This window comes from Amblyraja radiata, chromosome 18, assembly GCF_010909765.2.
Source record: "Amblyraja radiata isolate CabotCenter1 chromosome 18, sAmbRad1.1.pri, whole genome shotgun sequence".
NCBI lineage: Eukaryota > Metazoa > Chordata > Chondrichthyes > Rajiformes > Rajidae > Amblyraja > Amblyraja radiata.
Window position 1 is genome coordinate 10844463 of NC_045973.1, and position 24395 is coordinate 10868857.

Consider the following 24395-nt stretch of genomic DNA (forward strand, 5'->3'; position numbering starts at 1 on the left):
AGCCAGTACCGTCAGCAGCCATACTTGCCCAGGCCAGTTAGATAGAGCTCTTAAAGATAGCGGAGTCGGGGGATATGGTGAGGAGACAGGAATGGAGTACTGATTGTGGATGATCAGCCATGATTACATTAAAGGGGGTGCTGGCTTGAAGGGCCTATTCCTGCATCTATTGTCTTTGTCTATACACCCCCACCACCGTGTTTCACAGATGATATGCTTTGGATCTGTGGTATGCTTTGGATCTTGGGCAGTTCCTTCTCTCCTCCATACTTTGCTCTTGCCCTCACTCTGATATAAGTTAATCTGTGTCTTTATCTCGCCACAAGACCTTTTCCAGAACTGTGGTTGCTCTTTTAAGTACTTCTTGGCAAACTATAATGTGGCCATCCTATTTTTGCAGCTAACCAGTGGTTTGCATCTTGCAGTGTAACTTCTGTATTTCTGTTCATGAAGTCTTCTGCGGACAGTGGTCATTGAGAAATCCACACCTGACTCCTGAAGAGTGTTTCTGATCTGTCAAACAAGTATTTTGGGATTTTTCTTTATTATAAAAATAATTCTTGTGTCATCAGCTGTGGAGGTCTTCCTTGGCCTGCCAGTCCCTTTGCAATTAGTAAGTTCACCGGTGCTCTCGTTCTTCTTAATGAGGTTCCAAACAGTTGGTTTGGCTGATGTCTCTAACAGTTTTATTCTTGTTTCTCAGTCTCAGAATGGCTTCTTTGACTTTTATTGGCACAACTTTGGTCCTCATGTTGATAAACAGCAATAAAAGTTTCCAAAGGTGATGGAAGACTGGAGGAAAGACTAGGTGTTGAGAGCTCTCTTATACCGGTGTGAAGGAGGCATTTAAACACCACCTGAGCAATTACAAACACCTGTGACGCCATGTGTCCCAAGCATTATGGTGCCCTGAAATGGAGGGACTATGTATAAACACAGCTATAATTTCTACACGGTGAAACCAAAATGTATAAAAATACCCTTCAATAAAATCTGACAATGTGCACTTTAACCAAATGTGATTTATTTTTTTCTATTACAAATCTCAAATTGTGGTGTACAGAGGCAAATAAATAAATGATGATTCTTTGTCCCAAACATTATGGAGGGCACTGCAAGTAAATTATCAGACTGCTATTTCTGGAATGCTGCTGTGCATAAGGGGGCATCTGCATTTCCTATGTAACAACAGTAACCACCCTTTAAAGTTATTCATTGGCTATAAAGTGCTTTGGGATGTTCTGCAAGGGGTATGAAAGGCATTTTACCAACACAAGACTTTCTTTGTTTTGTTTCATGACTGGAGCTCTGAGGTGCAGTGTTAAGATGATAATAAATTTCCAACCAAAAATCTCATAACTATTATTTTTTGTTTCTTATATATATATACATATTTGTTTTGCATTGCCTTCTACATAAAAAAACTTCCTCCACCATAAACACTTTGCAATCCTAGTTCAAGATTTTGCCTGTTTACAGAAATTTAGGTAGCTTGCTTCTCTCACGCACAATTTTATTGTGCCATTAAAAAAGGCAACAGTGCATATTAATGAATGTATTTAATATAACCTCGATGAGAATACAACACAGAATACAGAGATCGGTCATGAAATAGAAAGCATAAACATTTATGCACAAAACGATGAAAGATCCCAAGGCAGCATCACAATGTAGGAAAGGTGCATTTAATGAAAATTGATTTGTAAAATATCAATAATGATATTCATTTTGATCATCATCGGGCTTTTAGATGAATCAAAAGCTGACTAAAACAACATCTACCACTATGTGGGGTCTGTTAACCTCTGTCACAAAATCCCTAGCTTGGCTATAAAAAGTGATTAGTTTGATCCTGTCAAATTTGAATCCACGCTAACATACTGGAAGTAGTTCTTTTTTTTTGGGGGGGGGAGGAATGTTCGGAAACATTAGCACAGCTACAGTGCCCGGTGTTAGGCCGATTTAAGTACAATAGCTCATTAACCGAGGACTATGTTGTCATTCTATTCAATGTGGCACAGGAAAGTTTAGCTCACGGTTCCATTTCCAAAAAAGAGCCATGTTTACATAAATGTGTGTATTATGTATATAAAAATACACTTACCTGTAAGGTTGGTTGCTTGTCATTTCCCTTGGGAGACTTCAACCCACTAACTTGATGCTGTAGCAGAAGCTGCCGTGCAACCTGAAGAGCCTACATAAAAAAGAATAACATTCACGTTTTAACTATAAATACACCCAGTGGGACAGTTTACTACTCCATGCTCCAAAGAATAACAACAGCAAACAGTGCTGCATACCATTTGTTGTACCATTAAAAACTACAAGTTAAACATTTCAATAGATAAAACTTAATTTATTTCCATTGAAGGCAGTGCCGCAAATAATTCTTCCGCATTAAATTCTGCAAGTCTCTTTAAAACCAACAGTTGCTTTTATTGGACATTAATGTGCATCAACAAAAAAAATTGGCATTCCAATGTCTCCCTCTCCACTAAAATCTCAGACTGTGTTGATGGATGGTTGTCATTTGATATGAAATTTTCAAAAGGGAACAATGCATTGTGAAGAGCAGGCAAGCAAGCATGCTTCAGAGCGGCCAGAGCCAAAGAATCCCTCGTGGCCATGTGAGTGGGAGAAAAATGGGACAAATGTTCTCCAAAGCAAAAGAAAACAAAAATCACAAAAGCTATCCTAATTCTATGAAAATTACATGTAAATAAAATCAATGGCCAGATCATTAAATATATGCTCACAAATACAATGCGCTCAGGGGTAGTAATGACTGAATTTGTTTTAAAAAATTGTAACATAACATCAAAGCTAAAATCATACCCTAGATTGTTGGCTTTTAAAAGCTTTGAGATGCACTAAACCATAGACTGGCTGCTGGAAAGTAAAACCCGACACAGTTGTTTTATGCCCAAACTACTCCCTTTTCCTTCTGATAAATAATCAAACAGAGGCTGTCCAGAATAAACAAAAGCAATAAGCTGGGAAATTTGATGGCCATCAGAACTATGAAGATACCAATAAGCAAGCAACTCATAGTTCCCACACTGACTGAGTTCCACACCTACATAAGCATAACATCTGAGTAAATAAATTCAGTCACTCTTTCCATTCCCTTCCCCCATGTGATTACTCCTACTAGAAAACAGTTCAGACCAGTTCCAAACATCGGACCACTTTTAAGCACAAAAGACAACTTTAATGCAGTTGAATTTTATTTTGCAAACATGTATTGTGTGTGCCTCTACAGACTGCATACTCTGTGTTACTATCTGTTATTAGACTCCATTCGTCAAGACATTCCATTTATGCCCACGTGCCTTGTATGCATACACAACACAAATTGATGAAATATAAACTAATTCTTTGTAACATTTTCCTTACTTCTCAGCATGACCTAATTTACTGCCGATTTAAGGTTAAATCGTAACATTTGCATCTTTCGACAACTCCCTTATTCAGCGCATCAGACTCGTTTCATGTGACAGATTTAATTCTGGATATGACACAAACAATTACAGAGAAAGTGGGGAAGTTTACCGAAAGAGCTTAGTGCCTCTAAATTTCCGTCTGCTTGCAGTTGTTCTTTGCCTGTTGCTGTGGAGCGGGGGTTGAAGAATGGTGTAAAGATGTTGAATAAACAGGAAGTGCCGCGCAGCTGAAGCAGATCGAAATGAAAATATACTGGAAGGCTGCCCTTTCTGCCCAGCTTTTAAAAAAATGCCTGTTTCAACAGTGCAAATACTACTCACAGACGTGAATGAGAAATAAGCAGAGAAGTACAATACCCTTGGTAACTTTGCTCTTAAATCTGTCCTTGTTTCTACTCATATTGCTTGCTCCTTTCTGTCAGGTGTGTGCGTCAATGCAAACATCTACCAGCAAAGAAAACTACCAGCGCTTTGCAACACTCCGCGACAAGACAGCTTGTAAAAAGATGAGCTGCCACACAAACGTTTACAATGAAACTAGAACAAAATTCCTTTAGAAATCTTATTTCTGTTGTGGCAACTGCCTGCTCATACACAGGGACTGATTTGTTATTTTGCACCGTCTCAGCCTGTCTGTCATCCCGGGTGCTAATGCTCCAGTAAAATAACTCATTGGGAGCTGTCACTGGAATGTTTACACAAGACTGTTCCTTTCTTCATACAAGGAAATTTTTTTCTGGAACTCATCTTCTTTTGATCTCACATTCAAAGCAACACTACCGTGATAGACATACAAGTCTTAAAGCAAATCCAGGCACCAGAGATAAACTACCAGAGGCTGACAGACAGCAGCAACTAAAGCTCACAAATGTGAGTAACAGCATGTATTATGACAAACCCAAGACATATATTAGGTGGAGTTGATTGTTCGTATATTAATGCTCAGAAAGGCAGGATCATATGACCAATATGCAGCTTAGAAAAGCACCGAGCATAAGTCAAAGCAAATATATCACAACATTATAAGTTTTTTACTGTTTTAAGCTGATAATCTGCCCAAATGGGATTCAGAAAATATTAAATATATTAGACATGTGCCCCAATGCAAATATCATGAAGATAATTAAGAACATAAGAAACAGAATCAGAATTGGGCCGTTCGGCCCCACTATACTGTTCTTCCCCCCCCCCCCCACAGCCCCCGCCCACCGTTCAATGATTTAATCACTGATTTTTTTTTACCTCAGCCCGATGATCATTTGGTTCCGTTAATATCTAAAAATCCATCGATCCTTTTCTTAATATACTCAACAAATGTGTTTTCTGTTGTAGAGAATTCCACAAGTTCTTGGCTCTTTGAAGGAACAACAACAGTGTGTCATCTCAATCATGAGAGGCCCTGCCTTTGTGCTTGGAGGCACTGCTGATTGTACAACACCAGACACAACATTATTATCCCTGTATCTATCCCTGTCAAGCCCTTTAAGAATTTTGCACATTTCAACGATATCAACACTCATTCTTCAAAGCTGAAGATGGATACGACCCATCTGTTTAATCTCTCCTCGTGGGACAAACATCCCAGCCTAGGAATCAATCTGGTGAACTTTCCTTGCAGTTCCCCTATTGCATGTATTAGCCAGGAAAGACCAGACCCAAACACAGTATTCCAGTGGCAGCCTTCACTGTCTTTACTCCAGTATTCAAATCCTCCAACATATCAATTGCCTTTTTAATTACACGTTGAACTTGCAACTTAAGTCTCAGTGATTTGTGTACAAGACCATAAAGTGCCTCATAACATCAACATCTCTCAGTTTTTCATCATTTAAATACCCCCTACTTATCATCACCTCCTGTCAAAGATATTAACCAATGCGCAATCCAGTGTTATCCTCAATTCAGTATATGTTCTAACTTTCTTTAATAGCCTCTCGTGTGGAAACATATAGGTCTTCTGAAAGTCCATTTACTTTACAGCCACTGCTTCCCCCTGCTAGCTCCAATCTCAACTCATTGAAACATATTCAAACAGGATTTTGCCTTCACCCTATCTCATTATGATTTTCCAAGTGTCTTGCTAGCACTGTCTTAATAATAGATTCTAGTAATTGTAATGTCAAGCCAATTGCTTTGTGGTTCCAATGTTCCTCTTTCTTTTCATAAATAATGTGGTTTCATTTGCTACTCTCTGACCTGTGAGAATCATACTCACATTGAAGGGATTTTGGAAGTTAACATACAGTACAACTCCGTAGATATGGCTTTCAGCCTTGGAGTGCAAGGCATCAGATCCTGGGATTTATTGTTTGAATCATTTCTCTATAACATTTTTTTTACTGATGGCAATCTCCTTCAGATCCTCATTCACTCCAGAATGGTTGTTCTCCACTATTTCTGGAAACATTTTTGTCATTTCTTGCATGACAATGGACACTCAATATTTGTGTCATATCTTTAGTCCCCAATACATTTTTTCCTGACAAGTCTGCAAGGGATTTACATTAACCTATGCTAACGTTTTACTCTTGATTACCCCTGTAAGAGTTTGTAACGTTACTTTTTGCGTTTCTCAATAGAATATTATTGCCTTTTTATTTATTTTTGCCTATCAATTTCTTGGATTTGCTTCACTGACATCTGAAATTTTCCCAATTCTCATGTTCACTGCTCTTTCTGCCAACTTTATATGTTTTTTCTTTTCGGGCAACTATCTGTAACACTTTTCCTGTTAGGTTTTAAAGCGTTAAAGGAGTTTGTCGTGTTTGCTGTTAACTCTGTTTTAATTCCACAAATCAAAGCCATATTCAGTCTATGTTGCTACACCTCCATACATAGTTTTGCTACCATCTGGGAAAGCATGTGTGAAGGCCATAGGCCTCTTCCCATAACACTAGATGCCAATGTTGACTTCAAATTTGGAAGGACGTGCCATCTAGTGGTTTGAGTGTGAATGCAAAAAGTTATATAAATCCATAATTTATACCTGAACTGAGTCTTAAATTTTCACAGAGGAATATGCAGTCATGAAATATTTCCTTCACCATTTGTCCTGAAAACGTAAAACCTTAATAAACAACCCGTTCGTTAGAAGGACATTCTTTCTTCATTCTCAGCGATTGGTGATGGCTATCTGCCTTAAACATCCTACTTTCATCCATTGTTCATAGATCTATTCTTCATATCTGGGATAACCAGATGACAATCAAGAGGAGGAATGTAGGTTAATTCTTTTCTCAGACTAAGTCAACGTCAACTTTTAATGCTCTATCTATTGGTACTATGAATGTTGGCTAACTTAGTACATGTGAAGGCTCAGATGCAGGAGCTATTTTATTCTGAAAGGTTTACTACCAAAGGACACAAAGGTACATCAAGGATGCTTGAAACATGTTCATAAGTCATAGGAGCAGAATTAGGCCATTCGGCCCTTCGAGTCTACCACACTATTCAATCATGGCTGATATATCTTTCCCTCTCAACGCCATGCTCCTGCTTTCTCATAACTTTTAACATTGAAAGTCTCAATGAGGTCCACTCTCATCCTTCTAAATTCCAGCAAGTACAGGCCCAGAGTCATCAAACACTCATCACATGTTAATCCAATCATCCCTGGGATCATACTTGTAAACCTCCTCTGGACCCTCTCCAATGCCAGCACATCTCTCCTCAGATATGGGGCCCAAAACTGCTCACAATGCCCCAAATGCGCTCTGCAAAAACACAGAACAGTACAGCACAGGAACGGGCCCTTCGGCCCACAATGTTTGTGCTGAACATGATGCCAAGATAAACTAATATCTTCTGTCATGATTCTTATCTCTCCATTGTCCGAATATCCATGTATCTTTCCCAAAAGTCTCTTAAATGCCACTATTGTATCTGCCTCCACCACCACCATCTGGCAGTGCGTTCCCACCACCCTCTGCGTAAAAAAACTTGCTCTGCACATGTCCTTAAAACCTTGCCCCTCTCACCTTAAAGCGAAGCCCTCTAATAATTGACATTGCCACTCTGGGGAAAAAAAGGTTCTGACTGTCAACCCTATCTATGCCTCTGACTGAACATTTTTATTGGCTAAGGTGGTTATTTTATTTCATATTTAAAACTAAGTAGAAACATGCTGACAATAAATTATGTTCGAGTGATTTTATACGGAATGCAGGAGGAGCAATTTAAATACCACAGCCTGTTGCCTGTCTTTATTTTGTTGATGCTAGCATTTTAGTCTTGGGCTTTAAATTTGCATTTCTATTTTAAGTAGATAATACACAAACAATGCAAGTCTAACTATAATTTGCTGTTGTGTGGATATTGACAGAATTCCTTTATTATTTGCTAGGTTACAACCTTGAATACATATTCAATGGTTGTTCTGCATCATCCACAGTGTTACGTTATGGTGATGCAAACATCAGCAAAATTAGAAGCCATCATAAAACAATCAATATTTTTTAAAATTGCAATCTGGCGCAAAATTTAATTAAGCAGAACATTATTATTTTATAACAAAATAACATCAAAAAGTGCTAAAAATTTAATTTCCTGCATTATGCAGCGTTGTTCACCAATTTTTTTTAATCCAAGGTTTAAATGCGAAAAATACTTTACTGTAAATAAGACAAAGCAAGAATATATCACACCAGTAAAATGTGTGATGATGAATTCCAAATTTCAGAGATGATTTACGACTAGAGAGAGAAGCAAACCTGGAACACAAGGACCAAACTCTAAACCATTTAATGGCGGCACAGTGGTGGAGTTGCTGCCTCACAGCGCCAGAGACCTGGGTTCGATTCTGACTACGGGTGTTGTCTGTGCGGAGTTTGTACGTTCTCCCTGTGACCGCGTGGGTTTTCTCCAGGTGCTCCAGTTTCCTCCCACACTCCAAAGACGTACAGGTCGGTAGGTTAATTGGCCTCTGTAAATTGTAAATTGTCCCTAGTGTGTGTAGGACAGTGCTAGTGTACGGGGTAATCACTGGTCAGCGTGGACCTGGCTGGCCAGAGGGCCTGTTCCACGCTGTATCTCTTGGCTAAACGAAACTCCCTATGTATGGACTGTTTGCGAATCAAATGAGCACACTGTCAAGTGTAAAAATAAAAATAACCACAAAATGGAATTAAAGATACGAATGGTTTAAAGTCAGTGTATCTTGTAGCACCAAAACGGTGCTTTAAAGCGGTCCACAGAAATGAGTCGTTACTTCGCAGAAGAAAGGGTACTAAGTGGTCTCATCCACCCTCGGCCTGTTCCTGGTTCACAAGCAGTATGCGTGAAAGAATGGAGGAAAAATACCTAACAATTTGGACACATTTTTGCTTAAAAGGGAGCTACAAAACCATAATGATAGTAAAGCAAACTAAAGAAAATGACAGGAGTCAGATAAAACAAACTTAGTGAAAGAATTACAAGAGATTGCATTCAGTACAAGTGTTCTAAAGCCAATATACAATCTGATTAAATTTTGGATCTCAATATTCAACACATACATACATACATACATACATACATACATACATATATATATATATATATACACATGCATATCACATATATACATACATACATATATATATATATATATATATATATATATACACACACACACATATACATACATATATATATATATATATATATATATATATATATATATACACATATAAAAAAACACACATATATATATATACATATAATGTATATATATATATAATGAATATATATATATTCCCTACTTGGTTTTATCCTGTTCGACTTTAAACTTTAGCGTGAAAAGAGGCCCTTCGGCCCACCGAGTCCGTGCTGACCAGCGAACATCCTGAACACCATCCTACACACTGGGGACAGTTTTTTCACCAAAGCCAATTAAGCTACAAACCTGTATGTGTTTGGAGTGTGGGTGGAAACCAGAGCACCCGGAGAAAACATATGCGGTCGCAGGGAGAATGTATAAACTCTGTCCAGACAGCACCCGTACTCAGGATCGAACCCAGTTCTCTGGCGCTGAAAGGCAGCAACTCTACCACTGTGCCACCTGAAATGTTCTACCTCGATAAACTTCCTCAGTCCAACAGACATCATTCTTGAAATCATTCCACTTCTACCATTTTGGCTATCTGTATCAATTCCTCTTTAATTACAAGAAAAGTCAAGATACGTTATAATGAATAGCTAACTACAAGAAACTCAGGAAGACAAGCATTTTATCGACTCCTCTAGTTTTTTTTCTTTTCTCCAGAGATATACCCAAAAAGCTTTTCAGGAATAACACAAATAAATAATCCTACTGATGTGACAGCATTGACTACTGCAGCAGTGTGGTGGTCTGCCTTTCATATCTCAGGTCCCACATCGCAGGGAAGGAGACATGAATAATAGAATTCACCACCACCTTCAGTGCTAGCACAGCCTTTGGTCGATTGGAGATTTGAAGATCAAGCGCCTGATTTGGCATATTGCTCATGGTCTCCTGGGCAGCAGTGATCCCTTCCCTCTGATATGCTTCATAGACCTGGACTTCCCCATAGCAGGTTGCAAGTGTGGGAGAAACTGTCAAAATAGAGTGGGCTACTAACTGCAATGGTTCTGTAAATAGCACACACTGTACCAGCGTGCCGTGGTGAGAAAGGGTGTCAATGTTTAGGATGGTGGACATGGCATCAATTTAAATAAGTTGTTTTGTCCCTGATAGTTTCAAGCTTCATGTGCGTTGTAGATAAACTCAAAAAAACTGGAGTAACTCAGCGGGACAGGCAGCAGCATCTCTGGAGCGAAGGAATGGGTGACGTTTCGGGTCGAGACCCTTCTTCAGACTGTAGTTTGAAGAAGGGTCCTTCCCCGAAACATCACCCATTCCTTCTCTCCAGAGATGCTGTCTGGCCCGCTGAGTTACTCCTGCTTTTTTTTGTTTATCTTCGGTTTAAACCAGCATCTGCGCTTCCTTTTGTGTAAGAAAGAACTGCAGATGCTGGTTTAAATCGAAGGTCCCATGAGTCTTACTGTCTCCGACTACATTCTATCTTTCTCCCGCCCCCTCCCCTGACATCAGTCTGAAGAAGGGTCTCGACTCGAAACGTCGCCCATTCCTTTTCTCCAGAGATGCTGTCTCACCCGCTGAGTTTCACTGCCACAGAAGGTAGTTGAGGCCAGTTCATCGGCTATATTTAAGAAGGAATTAGATGTCGCCCTTGTGGCTAAAGGTATCAGGGGGTATGGAGAGAAGGCAGATACAGGATACTGAGTTGGATGATCAGCCATGATCATATTGAATGGCGGTGCAGGCTCGAAGGGCCGAATGGCCTACTGCACCTATTTTCTATGTTTCTATGTTACTCCAGCATTTTGTGTCTATCTGCATTTCCTTCTTACACATTTCTTGTGTGTTGTTGCAGGTGCACAAATCCAGGCAGACAAAGAGTATTCCATCATGCTGCTGGTCTATGCGTAGCAAGGAACTGCAGATGCTGGTTTAAACTGATGATAGACACAAAATGCTGGAGTAACTGTCCTGCTGGAGTTCCTCCAGCATTTGGTGTCTATCTGCTGCTGATCTATGCCTTGCTTGGTTGTGTCAGGAGTTGACATGGGAAATTCAGCCTCTAACCTGCTTTACTAGCCACTGAAAATATTTGGCTGGTCTAATTAAGTGTCTGCAGGGAAAATGCTAGAAACTATAGGCTGGTGAGCTTAACATCTCTAGTTAGAAAGTTACTAGAGTATTCTGAGGGATAGGTTATACAGGCATTTGGATGGACAAGGGCTGATTAGGGATAATCAGCATGGTTTTGTATGTGGGAGGTCGTGTTTCCTAAATCGGATTGATTTTTTTGAAGACGTGACCAAAAGGATCGATGAGGGCAGAGCTGTAGATGTGTGTACATGGGTTTCAGTTCGACAAGGTTCTGCATGGTAGGCTGCTCTCGAAGGTTAGATCGAACGGGATCCAAGGAGAGATAGCTGAATGGATAGCAAATTGGCTCCATGGAAGGAAGCAGAGGGTGATGCTGGAAGGTTGCTTCTCAGACTGGAGGCCTGTGACAAGTGGTGTACCTCAGGGTTTGGTGTTGGGCCCATTACTGTTTGTCATCTACATCGATGATTTGGATGAGAACATACAGGGCAAGATCAGCAAGTTTGCTGATGATACAAAAGTTAGTGGTTTTGCAGATAGTGAAAATGATTGTGAATGATCTGGATCGATTGGCCAGGTGGGCGGAGGAATGGTTGATGGTATTTAGTACAGAGAAGTGTGAGGTGTTGCATTTTAGGATGTTGAACAAGGGCAGGACCTACGCAGTAAATGGTAGGCCTCTGGGTAGTGTTGTAGACCAGAGCGATCTAGGAGTATAGGTGCATGGTTCCTTGAAGGTCGAGTCGCAGGTAGATAAGGTGGTAAAAAAGGCTTTTGGCACTTTGGCCTTCATCAGTCAGAGTATTGAGTATAGAAATTGGGAGGTCATTTTGCAGTTGTATAAGACGTTGATGAGACCGAATCAAGAATATTGTGTTCAGTTCTGGGCACCATGTTATAGGAGAGATATTGTCAAGCTTGAAAGGGTTCAGAAAAGATTTATGAGGATGTTGCCAGGACTAGGGGTCTGAGCTATAGGGAGAGGTTGAGTAGGCTGGGTGTCTATTCCATGGAGCGCAGGAGGATGAGGGGTAATCTTATGGAGGTGTACAAAATCATGAGAGGAATAGATTGGGTAGATGCACAGAGTCTCTTGCTCAGAGTAGGGGAATCGAGGACCAGATGACATAGGTTCAAGGTGAAGGGGAAAAGATTTAATAGGAATCTGTGGGGTAACTTTTTCACACAAAGGGTGGTTGGTGTATGTAACAAGCTGCCAGAGGAGGTAGTTGAGGCTGGGACTATCCCAACATTTAAGAAATAGTTAGACAGGTACATGGATAGGACAGGTTTGGATGGATATGGACCAAATGCAGGCAGGTGGGACTAGTGTCGCTGGGACATCTTGGCCGGTGTGGGCAAGTTGGGCCGAAGGGCCTGTTTCCACACTGTATCACTCTATGACTCTATGGTCAATGATGATTTTAATGATGCTTTCACAGTTTTTTGAGCATAAATGTAACTTGCTATTTGACAGCTTTTAAAAACAACACATTTAAGTGCTGGAGAAGGGTACCGACACAAAACCCTCCTTCAAACCTTATGTCACTTTTGGTTCTTAAGGCAATCCATATTGCACATCCCCTAGTTTATAAACCCCTCTACCAATGTGTTTGTTCATATAGTCTGTCTATCCTATTCCTCATTTCAATTACCACAATCAGGTTTAGTTTAGCTTAGAGATATAGCGTGGAAATAGTGCATTCGGTTCACGGAGTCCACACCGAACAGCGATCCACGCACACTAACACTATCCTACACACACACACTCTAGGGACCATTTACAATTTTACCAATTAGTCTACAAACCTGCACGTCTATGGAGTGTGAGAGGAAACAGGAGAAAACCCACGCAGGTCACAGGGATAATGTACAAACTCCGTACAGTACAGCACTCAGAGCCAGGATCGTACCCGGGTTTCTGGCGCTGTAAGGCAGCATCTCGACCATTGTGCTACCATGCCTCCCTTTCTTCTAGGTCACCTTGGTTCTTGTTTTGTTTCATGAAGAATAGCCCCGGCTTCTCCACTCTGCACACAGATCTAAAGAACCTCATCCCTGGAATCCCCACATCTCCCTCTACTGAGATTCTAACCAGACCTTATACCTTGGTGAAAACTCATGTGAAGTACTCATGGTTTACCACAGCCCTCTATCTCCATCAGTAAACATCCTTACTTGATCTCTGCTCAGTTCAGTCATTCCTTTTCACTGTTCACAGCCTGAATGAATATTTTTAGATCCCCTTTTATGTTTGCTGCCAGAGCTTTTATTCTCATGTTCTCACATTGCATCTCTCATTTCTTTTCTTTTACTTAACCTCTGAAATTTCTGTAATCAACCTGTTTCTCACTTGTGTTAACAATCTGCCAGCTGTCAAGTGCCCTTATTTTCGGTTGTGTTTTACTTTCTAACATTCTGGTCATACGTAGGAATCTGGTTTTAACTTCCTTCGCCTTCTCCCTCATGGAATACACACAGACCAGCTCAAAATTAAAGGTCTTCCTTCATTCAATTGAATGAAACTCTACATTGAACAGCCATCAGCAACATGTCGCCACTGGTTATTGATCAAGCAGCTGAAGATGAAGAGCAAAACTAAAACTGCAGATGCTGAAAATCTGAAACAAAATCAGAAAACACTGGAAGCTCTGGGAACTTACATAGACCATTATTGTTTAAGAAAGAACTACAGATGCTGGAAAAATCGAAGGTAGACAAAAATGCTGGAGAAACTCAGCGGGTGAGGCAGCATCTACGGAGCGAAGGAATAGGTGACGTTTCAGGTCGAGACCCTTCTTCAGACTGATGTGGGGTAATTCTGCAGTAATTCTGATTTGTATTTGCTGTGAGTCTGACTTGTTAAATCTCTTAACAATCCAGTATGTGTTCTCAGCTTTGTTATTTTATCGTGCCTGCAGAGGTGGCTGACGATTGTCAAAAACACCACAAAAACTTGGCAAACGCTGCAGATTTAATAGATATTAAATGATGACTAAATTAGGAAATTCAAAGTTCTTTCAAATCAGTGTAGGTTGTCGTTGAAGTAATTCCACTCAATTCAATAAAGTTATTATATTCACATACAAAAGCATGACAATGCAACGCCAACCTTTGATCATGTCCCTGCCATAACGTTAAATTGAAATCATTCCTTTACATGGCAACCTCTGCTGTACCAAACTCCAATGTGTATAACTAAAGGGTGGCACGGTGGCGTAGCGGTGGAGCTACTGCCGTACAGCGCCAGAGACCCGGGTTCGATCCTGACTACGGGTGCTGTCTGTACAGAGTTTGTACGTTCTTCCCATGACCTGCCTGGGTTTACTCCTAGATCTTCAGTTTCCTCCCACACTCCAAAAACGTACAGGTTTGTAGGTTAATTGGCTTGGTATAATTGCCCCTAGTCCGTGTAGGATAGCGATAGTGTGCGGTGCGGACTCAGTGGGTCGAAGGGCCTGCTTCCGTGCTGTATGTCTAAACTAAACTAAACTAAACTAATAGCATGATTTGAAATGCAGTGTTTAAGTTCAGTTATTATCCCCAGCCAAGACAATATTGGATTCCACAACTGCATTCTTCTATGACAATATATATGTCGAATAAGTAACTGACCTTAACTTTTTATATAGCCCAGCTGATTCAAATTGTTGTTCTTGAATACTATATTTCCCTGTACAGTTAATTCATCTTGAAAATCAATGTATGGCTGGAAACATTCAGGCAGGCTCGACTTAATCCTGGGACATCATTTCTGAATGATAATGTGCACAGCAACACTGAACTGGGTCATCTGTCTAGGCATGAGTAAACTGTTCCAAAACTTGTTTCGCGGTGATCGCTTTCGTCCAGCTCACATGTAAAACCACAGATACCAACATCTGACAATTACTCCGTGCTCAGTGTATCATCTAATACCATCTCTTCCCCCTTTTTTTTCAGTATGCTATTTTTATTCAAAAACATTTTCTTATCTCTTGTAGGTGTGAGAACAATTGTTTCCAACGTACAATAATTTTTCTACATCTACCGCGACTTACTCAGAGATGTATTTTTGAAACTTGTTGCATGCAAGCAAAATTTCCAAGCGCTCCATCTCCATTTGTACATCCCATCTCTGTTTCTGTTACTGCCTTTGTCCCACAGCTCTTTGGCTGCCCAATCTGCATCATTTGCTATTCCATATCCAACCCGAGGAGCATTCGATTATGAAATTGCCTCTTATTTAAGATTTTAATGAATTCGTCATCATTACTTTAAGTTGCTTCAGTGCCACTTCGTAGGATTTTCCCTGGAACCATTCTCTATCTTTCCATACTAAATGTCTGAGGGGTTTTACCATAAATTATAATAGATTTGGGAAAATTGAACATGTCCCATAAAAGCATTGTATAACCCCCATATCTGTCGGTATTGGCATTTCCAAAACTGCTTTAACGTTGGGTGGATATGAACAAAAAATCCTTCGGATCCAATAAAAACACCTTCTTGCCTCCAAAATGATAATTTCATTTTTGAAGAAATTAGTTTAAATGATAATCTAGATTTTAAAAAAATCCCAGAGCCACAAATTCATCAGCCGTTGACCGAAGTCCTTTCACCCATTCATAAATGTTCCTTTGGCACAAATGTGATCCTGAATAACATTGTGCTTTTGTAGTACCCCCAGATTATATATGGAACGTAGTTACATATCACAATGATTCATCTAAACTTGTATACTAAATGTTCTTCAAATATTTTTAAAGTGTGTGGGTACTGTACATCTTTCATTTTTGCAGTAGGTAATAATTTCTGTTTATAGCGTCATTCAAGTCTTTAGAATGCAAGCATACTTGCAGGGATTGAATCTTGTTAGATATCGACACCGATGCATTGATGCAAGCTCTCTGAACTGTGACTGGAACTAGAGTATCATGTCCAACTAAAACATCAAGTATGTTTAGAAAGGAACTGCAGATACTGGTTTATACCGAAGATAGACACTCAGTGGGTTCTTCAGTCTGAAGAAGGGTTACAACCCAAAACGTCAACTATCCTTTTTCTCCAGAGATGCTGCCTGTGCCACTGGACATCAATGGAATGAATGGGTGATGTTTCAGCTCAAGACCCTTCTTCAGACTAATTTAAGCGTAATGCACAGGTCATTAAGAATAAAGGGTAGGCCATATGAACGGAGGTGAGGAAAAACCTTTTCACCCAGAGAGTTGTGAATCTGTTGAATTCAGTGGAGGCTGATTTTCTGGATGCTTTCAAGCGAGAGTTAAGATAGAGCTCTTAAGGATAGCGGAGTCAAGGGATATGGGGAGAAAAGACAGGAACGGGGTACTGATTGTGGATGATCAGCCATGATCATAGTGAATGGCAGTGCTGGCTCGAAGGGCTGAATGGCCTACTCCTGCATCTTTTGTCTATTGTCCAAACAAGAATTACTGACCTCACAGACAAAAACAAACTATTGCTCCGAGCTCCTCACCCATTGTTCAGCCTGGTGTGTTCTTTCCCATGACAAGACTTGTGTAAAATGATTGACTCAGCCTGACTCTCAGTCTGATGAAGGGTCTTGACCCGAAATGTCACCTACTCCTTTTCTCTAGAGATGCTGCCTGACCCGCTGAGTTACTCCAGCATTTTGTGTCTTATCTTCTTTGTAAAATGATTGCTCTTTCTGGGTTGAGGGTAAACCTAATAGAACTTTCTAACATTGTGAGAGGCATAGATTGTGTCGACAAACCAAACAGTTTTCCCAGGATGGAATTGCCAAATGCTGGAGGGCATGGATTGAAGGTGAGAGGGGGCAAGTTTAAAGGATGGCGTGCGGGGAGAGTTTGGTTTTTACACTGCTAGTGGTGGATGTCAGGAACATGTTGTCAGGGTTGGTGATGAAATAATGTACCATAGTTGTATTTAAGAGGCTTTCAGATGAGTATGCATGGATGGAGGGATATGGATCATGGTGCAGGTGGAAGGAATTATACATCATGTTTGGGTCAAACATCGTGGGCTGGAGCCTGTTCCTGTGCTGCACTGTTCTATGATTTAACAATAATTAACAAGGTCAGAGATTTGCATTTTGAGCATTTTAATCACTAAATGCTGTGATTTCTACTGTGTTAGCCCAATTTCTGGACTCTCTATAAAGCCTTCAGGCACTGCCTTCTACTGCGATGTTCTTTAAAACCTCTCTCTTTGATGGAACCTTTGATCATCTATTCTGATAACTATCTGTGGGTCGGTGTCAAAACTGTAATTATTGGCAACACATTATTAGATGTCTTGGTGCGTTTTGCTATTTTAAATGGAGCTCGGTGAAATGAATCAAAGCATGAGGTATTCCAATTCTCAGGCCCAGAAATCCTTCGTATTGGGTAAGAGACATGCACATGCTGTGTGCAGGGCAGTCAAAAGCGTGTTTTATTCAAGGTTCTTCTGCTGTTGCTGCAACATTTTAGTACAAAGTCTTGACGGCTCGATGCAGGCAGGAGCCTTTCCTCTGTTATTCCACAGGATTGCATTCTTGGGAGAGGAAAGGTAGAGGCGACAGTATTGCGAGACCCGAGTGGGAAGATGGTTAAGCTTTTAACTAAAAGAACGCCTATATGCAGCAGATTCCCAGCACCTGTGCATTGCCCATCCATCCTTCACGTTCAGAATGAAGGCACAGACTGACCCATGTGAATATTACATAACTGGGCTGTGGAGAACCTGAAGTTTCTAGCCAGCTTATCAAAACTCCAAACAAGTTGTATGTGAAATGAGTAAATGCACTGCAGAGTCAGCAAGAGATTATTAAAGAATATAATAATAATAATAATTTTCTGAGCAGCATGTTGGCACAGCAATGGAGTTGGTGCCTTACAGAACCAGGGACCCGGGTTCAATTCTGACTACTGGTGCCGTCTATACGGAGTTTGTACGTTCTCCCCGTGACCTACGTGGATTTTCCCCGGGTGCTCCACTTTCCTCCCACACTCCAAAGACGTGCAGGTTTGTAGGTTAATTGGCTTGGTAAAATTGTAAAATATCCCAAGTGTGTTTAGGATAGTGTTAGTGTGCGGGGATCGCTGGTCGGCACTGACTCGGTGGGCCGAAGGGCCTGTTTCCGCGCTGTAAACTAAAAAATAATTATCTCTAAACCCCAAAAATTATAATTATAATAAAGAATATTAAAGAATATTGCAGATACTATTGCAAAGTTTAAGAGACATTTAGGCAGGTACATGGATTGGATAGGTTTAGAATGATGTGGGCCAAATGCGGGCAGATGGGACTAGTGTAGATGGAGCATAATGGCCAGTCTAGGCAAGTTGGGCCGATGGCCCAGTTTCCACTCTGGATGACTCTATGATTATTATTAGAGTGCAGATGAACCCAGACAAAAATTATAAGGCTAATAATGCTGGTGCCAGTTAGACACAACCATCTCTGAACAATCAATGAATATTCAATAGAAACCGTTCCAAATAAAGAACAAACCAAATGTTCCTCACATTTCAACCAAGTGTTAAATTAGATTCATAAAAATAACGAGACATTCAGTTGTATTTAGTGGACCCACCACTGTGGTACAAGTACAATATTTTAATCACAAGATAGAAAGTAACGTTTCGTGTGTACATCAAGGCTTCTCAATAGTGCCTGAATCCATAATAGTCTTGATTTAGGTTAAGTTTCTAATTTAAAACTGCTGATTATTTTCATAAAATGCAAGATTTCCATAAACACACTCCTGATTTCAATGATCACCTAGGAAATGAAAATTATTTCCCACAAAATAACTATTTCTCACAAAGCAAATACTAGTTTGCTATGTACATAACCATACCCAAATGTATGGTTAGTCTGAAGAAGGATCTCGACCCTAAACGTCTGAATAAAGGTCTTGACCCGAAACGTCACCTATTCCTTCGCTCCATAGATGCTGCCCTCACCCGCTGAGTTTCTCCAGCATTTATGTCTAACCCCCAATGTATGCTTGTTGCCACAGTTTCATAGAATAGTCACAGTGTTGAATCCATGCTGATTCTCCAGAAATTGTGGAATTGTACAGCACAGAAATGGGCCCTTATAGTCCACCTCATCCATGTTAACCGCGATGTCTATCTACGCAAATCCCATTTGCCCGCATTTATTCCAATACACTTTTCCCAATCAAGTACTGATCCAAATGACCTCTAAACGTCGTAATTGTGTGTGCTTCCATTACCTACTCTGGCAGCTTGTTCCAAATATTCACCATCCTCTGTGTGAGAATCTTACTCCCCAGATCTTGTTCTATATCCAGCCAGTCCCATTTCTTCATTCTTGCTTTTAAACCCTGCAAATTGTCCTCCTTAAAGCCCTGTCCCACTGTACGAGTTCATTCAAGAATTCTCCCGAGTTTGCCCTGATTCGAACGCGGAGATTTACAGTAATGGTCGCTCGCAGGTACTCGGGGCTCTCGTGGACATTTTTCAATATGTTGAAAAATCTTCACGCGTCTTCCCGAGCTTACCGCGTTTCCCGAGTACCTGCCGTTAGCGTTACAAGCCGCTAAGAGACGTCCCCGAGCTCCGAAGTACCGCTACGTTAATTCTATGAGTTTGATTTATTTTTTTTAGCTCAGGAGAGCTCTTGAATGAACTCGTACAGTGGGACAGGGCTTTTACAGATACTCCACAAGCTCCCTTCTAAACCATCTGCCTCCATATACTCTGGGCTTCTACTTAACTACTTCCTCACTTTAAATGAACTACACACGGGAACAATCAAGAATGGAAGTACTGCCACATTTTCTCTGTCCTCACCTTTTATGGCTGCATTATTTAATTTATAATAAATTAAGGTCTAGCACTCACTGGTGTTTGTGTCTGTGGCATTGAACACAGCACATTAAGCCAATGCAATGGAAAACCATATAAATCTGAAGTAAAAGAAAATGTTGACTGTTGGAATGAGATGATCTTCATTTATGAAAAATAAATAATCAAAAAACTCAACTTAGATTCCATTGTAGGTTCTCGTTTTGAAATCTTAAGAGCTCACAGTGCATATTAAGCATTGTGCAATTGAAGACCACTTTACAAGCTATTTATTATGTCCTCTTAGCTACTTAGCTGAACATAATTCTAGAATTAGACACAAAATGCTGGAGTAACTCAGCGGGACAGGCTGCATCTCTGGAGAGAAAGAATGGGTGACAATTCCAGTCGAGACCCTTTTTCAGACGTCTCGACCCGAAAGGTCACCCATTCCTTCTTTCCAGAGATGCTGCCTGTCTCACTGAGTTAATCCAGAATTGTATGTCTATCTTCAGTGTAAACCAGCATCTGTAATTCCTTCCTACATAATTCTAGAATTATCTGGACAATACAATGTACTTGACACTCGAAGGTTAGTTATGTCACATTTTCAGTATGTATAGACTTCAGAACTTTTAACACTTCAGGATATGTACTTCTGTTTTTCTAATAAGATCATGAATTAGTAGTGCCAAAGTAGGCATTCAAGATAGGCAACTCACCATTTGTGAATACTGCAGATGATACAGTTTTTCAAACTATTAGTTTGCTCTCTTTTAAAAAGCTGAGGAGGAACTTCTTTAGTCAGAGGGTAGTTAATCTGTGGAACTCATTGGCACAGAGGGTTGTGGAGGCCAAGTCAGTGGATATTTTTAAGGCAGAGATAGACAAATTCTTGATTAGAACGGGTGTCAAGGGTTATGGGGAGAAGACAGGAAAATGGGATTAGGAGGCAGAGATCAGCCATGATTCAATGGCAGAGTAGACTCGATGGGCCAAATGGACTAATTCTACTCCTATAACTTGTCAACGTAAAAATAACTGTGGACAGATGTTTAGGAAAACCATGCAACCATATGTCTCGTCCAGAAACATCACCTATTCCCTTTCTCCAGAGATGCTGTTTGACCCACTGAGTTACTCCAGCTTTTTGTGTCTATCTGTGGACAGGTGTTGTTTGCAATGTAGAGGTGTATGTCAATCATACAATTGTGCATGTTTTTTATCGAAGCAGACCACTGTATTGGCATTTCCCATGAATGGTCACTGACTGTGTAAGAAGGAACAGCAGATGCTGGTTTAAACTGAAGATGGACACAAAAGGCTGGAGTAACTCAGCGGGACAGGCAGCATCCCTGGAGAAAATAAATGGGTGACGTTTCAGGTGGAGACCCTTAAAAAGGGTCTCGACCTGAAACGTCACCCATTTACACAGGCAACATCTCTGGAGAGAAGGAATGGGTGACGTTTCGGGTCGAAACCCTTCTTAAGGATCTCAACCTGAAACAACGCCCATTTATTTTCTCCAGGGATGCTGCCTGTCCCGCTGAGTTACTCCAGCATTTTGTGTGTATAGTGTGTCACTGACTATTTAGTTGTCCATCTGTGTTATGTTCACATCTCTAAGCAGCCTCTGATAACGATCGTGAAAATGTTAAAGAGCAAAGGAACATCTCTTGTCGTGAGCCTACTCCAGAATCTGAAATGTTAATCAAATTTTAAGTGGTCCAAATAATGTTACTCTCCTACTTCTCATCCTTCAGATAGAATTCATGTTGCAATAGATCAAAGGAGAGCAGTGTGCAGAGAATGGAAAGTGCGTTTGCTCATCTATCCAACAGGGTAATCAAAAAAATAGTGGACAATAGTTGGCTATTTACTTGTCAACATTTTGGTCAAATGTCTGGCATCAGATGAAATTCAAGGGCATCAAAATGGTGGCGAATTGGAAAGACGAGGAGAAAATGAAAAATAAAACCTCAGAATTTTGTATACATTCAATGATTTTTTAAAAAAGCATTAAAACCTTTCACTTCAAAATATCTATGCAGAATTTACAAAATTAGCTTCAGCTGTATTAATGCATCATATCACACTGAAGTACTTCGATATGTAACAGCTAACGGTGCTGCACAACTTAAGCAGCAACTGAGCTGCTTTTAATCACACTTCACTTATCCAACCTTCACTTCTCCAACCTAATTATGACTTTCACAAAAACAAATGAGCCATTTTGCTTTTGCTGTGAGATACTTACTGATGCAGGTGAGGAATTTGGCACCTGTGAGGTGGTTTTCCCCACCTTACAACTTGGCTAAGATTTGATTATTAGAGGAAAAAAATAATAAGGATTGTTAGAAAATTTCTGGTGTCTAGTACAAGAGCATGAATTGGATACCAGTTTGCAGGGACTAGAAATAAGCTCCAGAGAACCGGGTTCGATCCTGACAATGGGTGCTGTCTGTACAGAGTTTGTACGTTCTCCCTGTAACTGCATGGATTTTCTCCGGGTGCTCTGGTTTCCTCCCACAGTTCAAAGACATACAAGGTTTGTAGTTTAATTGGCATTGGTAAAATTGTATATTGTCCCTAGTGTGTAGGATAGTGTTGGTGTACGGTGCGGACTTGGTGGGCCGAAGGGCCTTTTTCTGCCCTGTATCTCTAAAGCTAGATTAGATTGCTCCCTCACATGAAGGCCACATTTGTTGAAGACTGGCAATGATGCAGTGGCATTTGATCGAATTGCCTCCTTTAAAAAAACGGATTCATTTGCAAAAGTGACAGTAGGCTATTGCAATAAAGAATATTGTTATCCCCTGAATCAGTCGTAATATTGCATGTCTTTCAACTGTAGGTTCTTTCCTAAACTTAAACATATATTTCAAATATTTAGTGCAGATTATAGACATACAAATTTGCAGTAGGAATGGACCATTAGATCCATGCACCTTGCCCTGGCATTCAATAAGATCACAGCTGATCCAACTCTAACTGCAAGGCTAGATTCATGGCAGCAACAAGTAGCCTTTCATCCTCTTGCTTATTAAGAATCCATGCATCTCTATCTTAAAAATATTCTAAGACTCTGCTTTCACTGCTCTTTGAGGAAGAGACTTTCAATAAAATCATGACCTGTTGAGAGAAAAAGGAATATACCCATCTGTCTTAAATTGGCAACCCCTTATTTTTAAGCAAGTTGTGGGTTTACCCATAGTTGTTAAACAGAAAGAGAACACATTTTTTCATATCAACCTTGTTAAGGTTCCTCAATAATGAAGTTTATTTTTAAATTAAACAATGTTTAATGGATGTACACACACAAGGAACTGCAGATGCTGGTTTACAAAAAAAATACAAAGTGGTGGAGTAACTCAGCAGATCAGGCATCATCTCTGGAGAATATGGACAGGTGATGTTTATGGTCGGGACCCTTCATCGGACTGATCAGTTTGAAGAAGGGTCCCGACCTGAAACATCACCTATCAATAGTTCTCCAGAGATGCTGCCTGACCTGTTGAGCTACTCCAGCATTTTACATAGAAACATAGAAAATAGGTGCAGGAGGAGGCCATTCGGCCCTTCGAGCCAGCACCGCCATTCATTGCTATCATGGCTGATCGTCCCCAATCAATAACCCATGCCTGCCTTCTCCACATATCCCTTGATTCCACTAGCCCCTAGAGCTCTATCTAACTCTCTCTTAAATTCATGCAGTGATTTGGCCTCCACTGCCCTCTGTGGCAGGGAATTCCACAAATTCACAACTCTCTGGGTGAAAAAGTTTTTTCTCACCTCAGTCCTAAATGGCCTCCCCTTTATTCTACGACTGTGGCCCCTGGTTCTGGACTCGCCCAACATTGGGAACATTTTTCCTGCATCTAGCTTGTCCAGTCCTTTTATAATTTAATATGTTTCTATAAGATACCCCCTCATCCTTCTAAACTCCAGTGAATACAAGCTTAGTCTTTTCAACCATTCCTCATATGACAGTCCCGCCATCCCAGGGATCAATCTCGTGAACTTACGCTGCACTGCCTCAATCACAAGGATGTCCTTCCTCAAATTGGTAGACCAAAACTGTACGCAATACTCCAGATGTGGTCTTACCATAGCCCTATACAGCTGCAGAAGATGTCTGTCAATGTTTAATGCTTGGTCAGCTAGCTGTTTCTGCTTTTTTTTTCTCAAGGCTCGTACATAATTTTTCACTGTTAAAGCTTTCTTGTTTCATTCACTCCCCCTTATATATTAGCAAAGCATAACATACCTTGGCCATGAGAATAAATGAGCAATCTTCACCTCAACCTTTGCTAACATCATCCCCTCAACATTGAGTCAGAGATATGTGATTTTGACCAGCGTCATCTGAGGATCTAACAAGCCTGTACCCAGAGATAGTGACTCGCGATCATACAGCTAATGTTCATATTATCCAGCTTGTTTCCAGAAGACTAAACTCGCTTTAAGCAGGTCCAGAACCAAAATGGCATGGGCCTGCACATTGGCATGGTTTTGCAGCTGTGGGTGCAGTCAGGCCAG

General features: G+C 40.5%; 1 protein-coding gene across 12 annotated transcripts in view; it reads right to left on the reverse strand.

The window, feature by feature from the left end:
* Positions 1 to 24395, reverse strand: part of foxp1 (forkhead box P1) — a 486565-nt gene that overhangs the window by 167802 nt on the left and 294368 nt on the right. For 10 of the 12 annotated variants that reach the window (XM_033036706.1, XM_033036704.1, XM_033036702.1 and 7 more), the window contains one exon: positions 2105 to 2194. In XM_033036706.1, coding sequence (XP_032892597.1) covers positions 2105 to 2194 — 90 coding nt within the window. Of the gene's footprint in view, positions 1 to 2104; positions 2195 to 3552; positions 3672 to 3800; positions 3962 to 24395 lie in introns of those variants that run through there. The other 2 variants (XM_033036711.1, XM_033036710.1) reach the window with 2 other exon arrangements.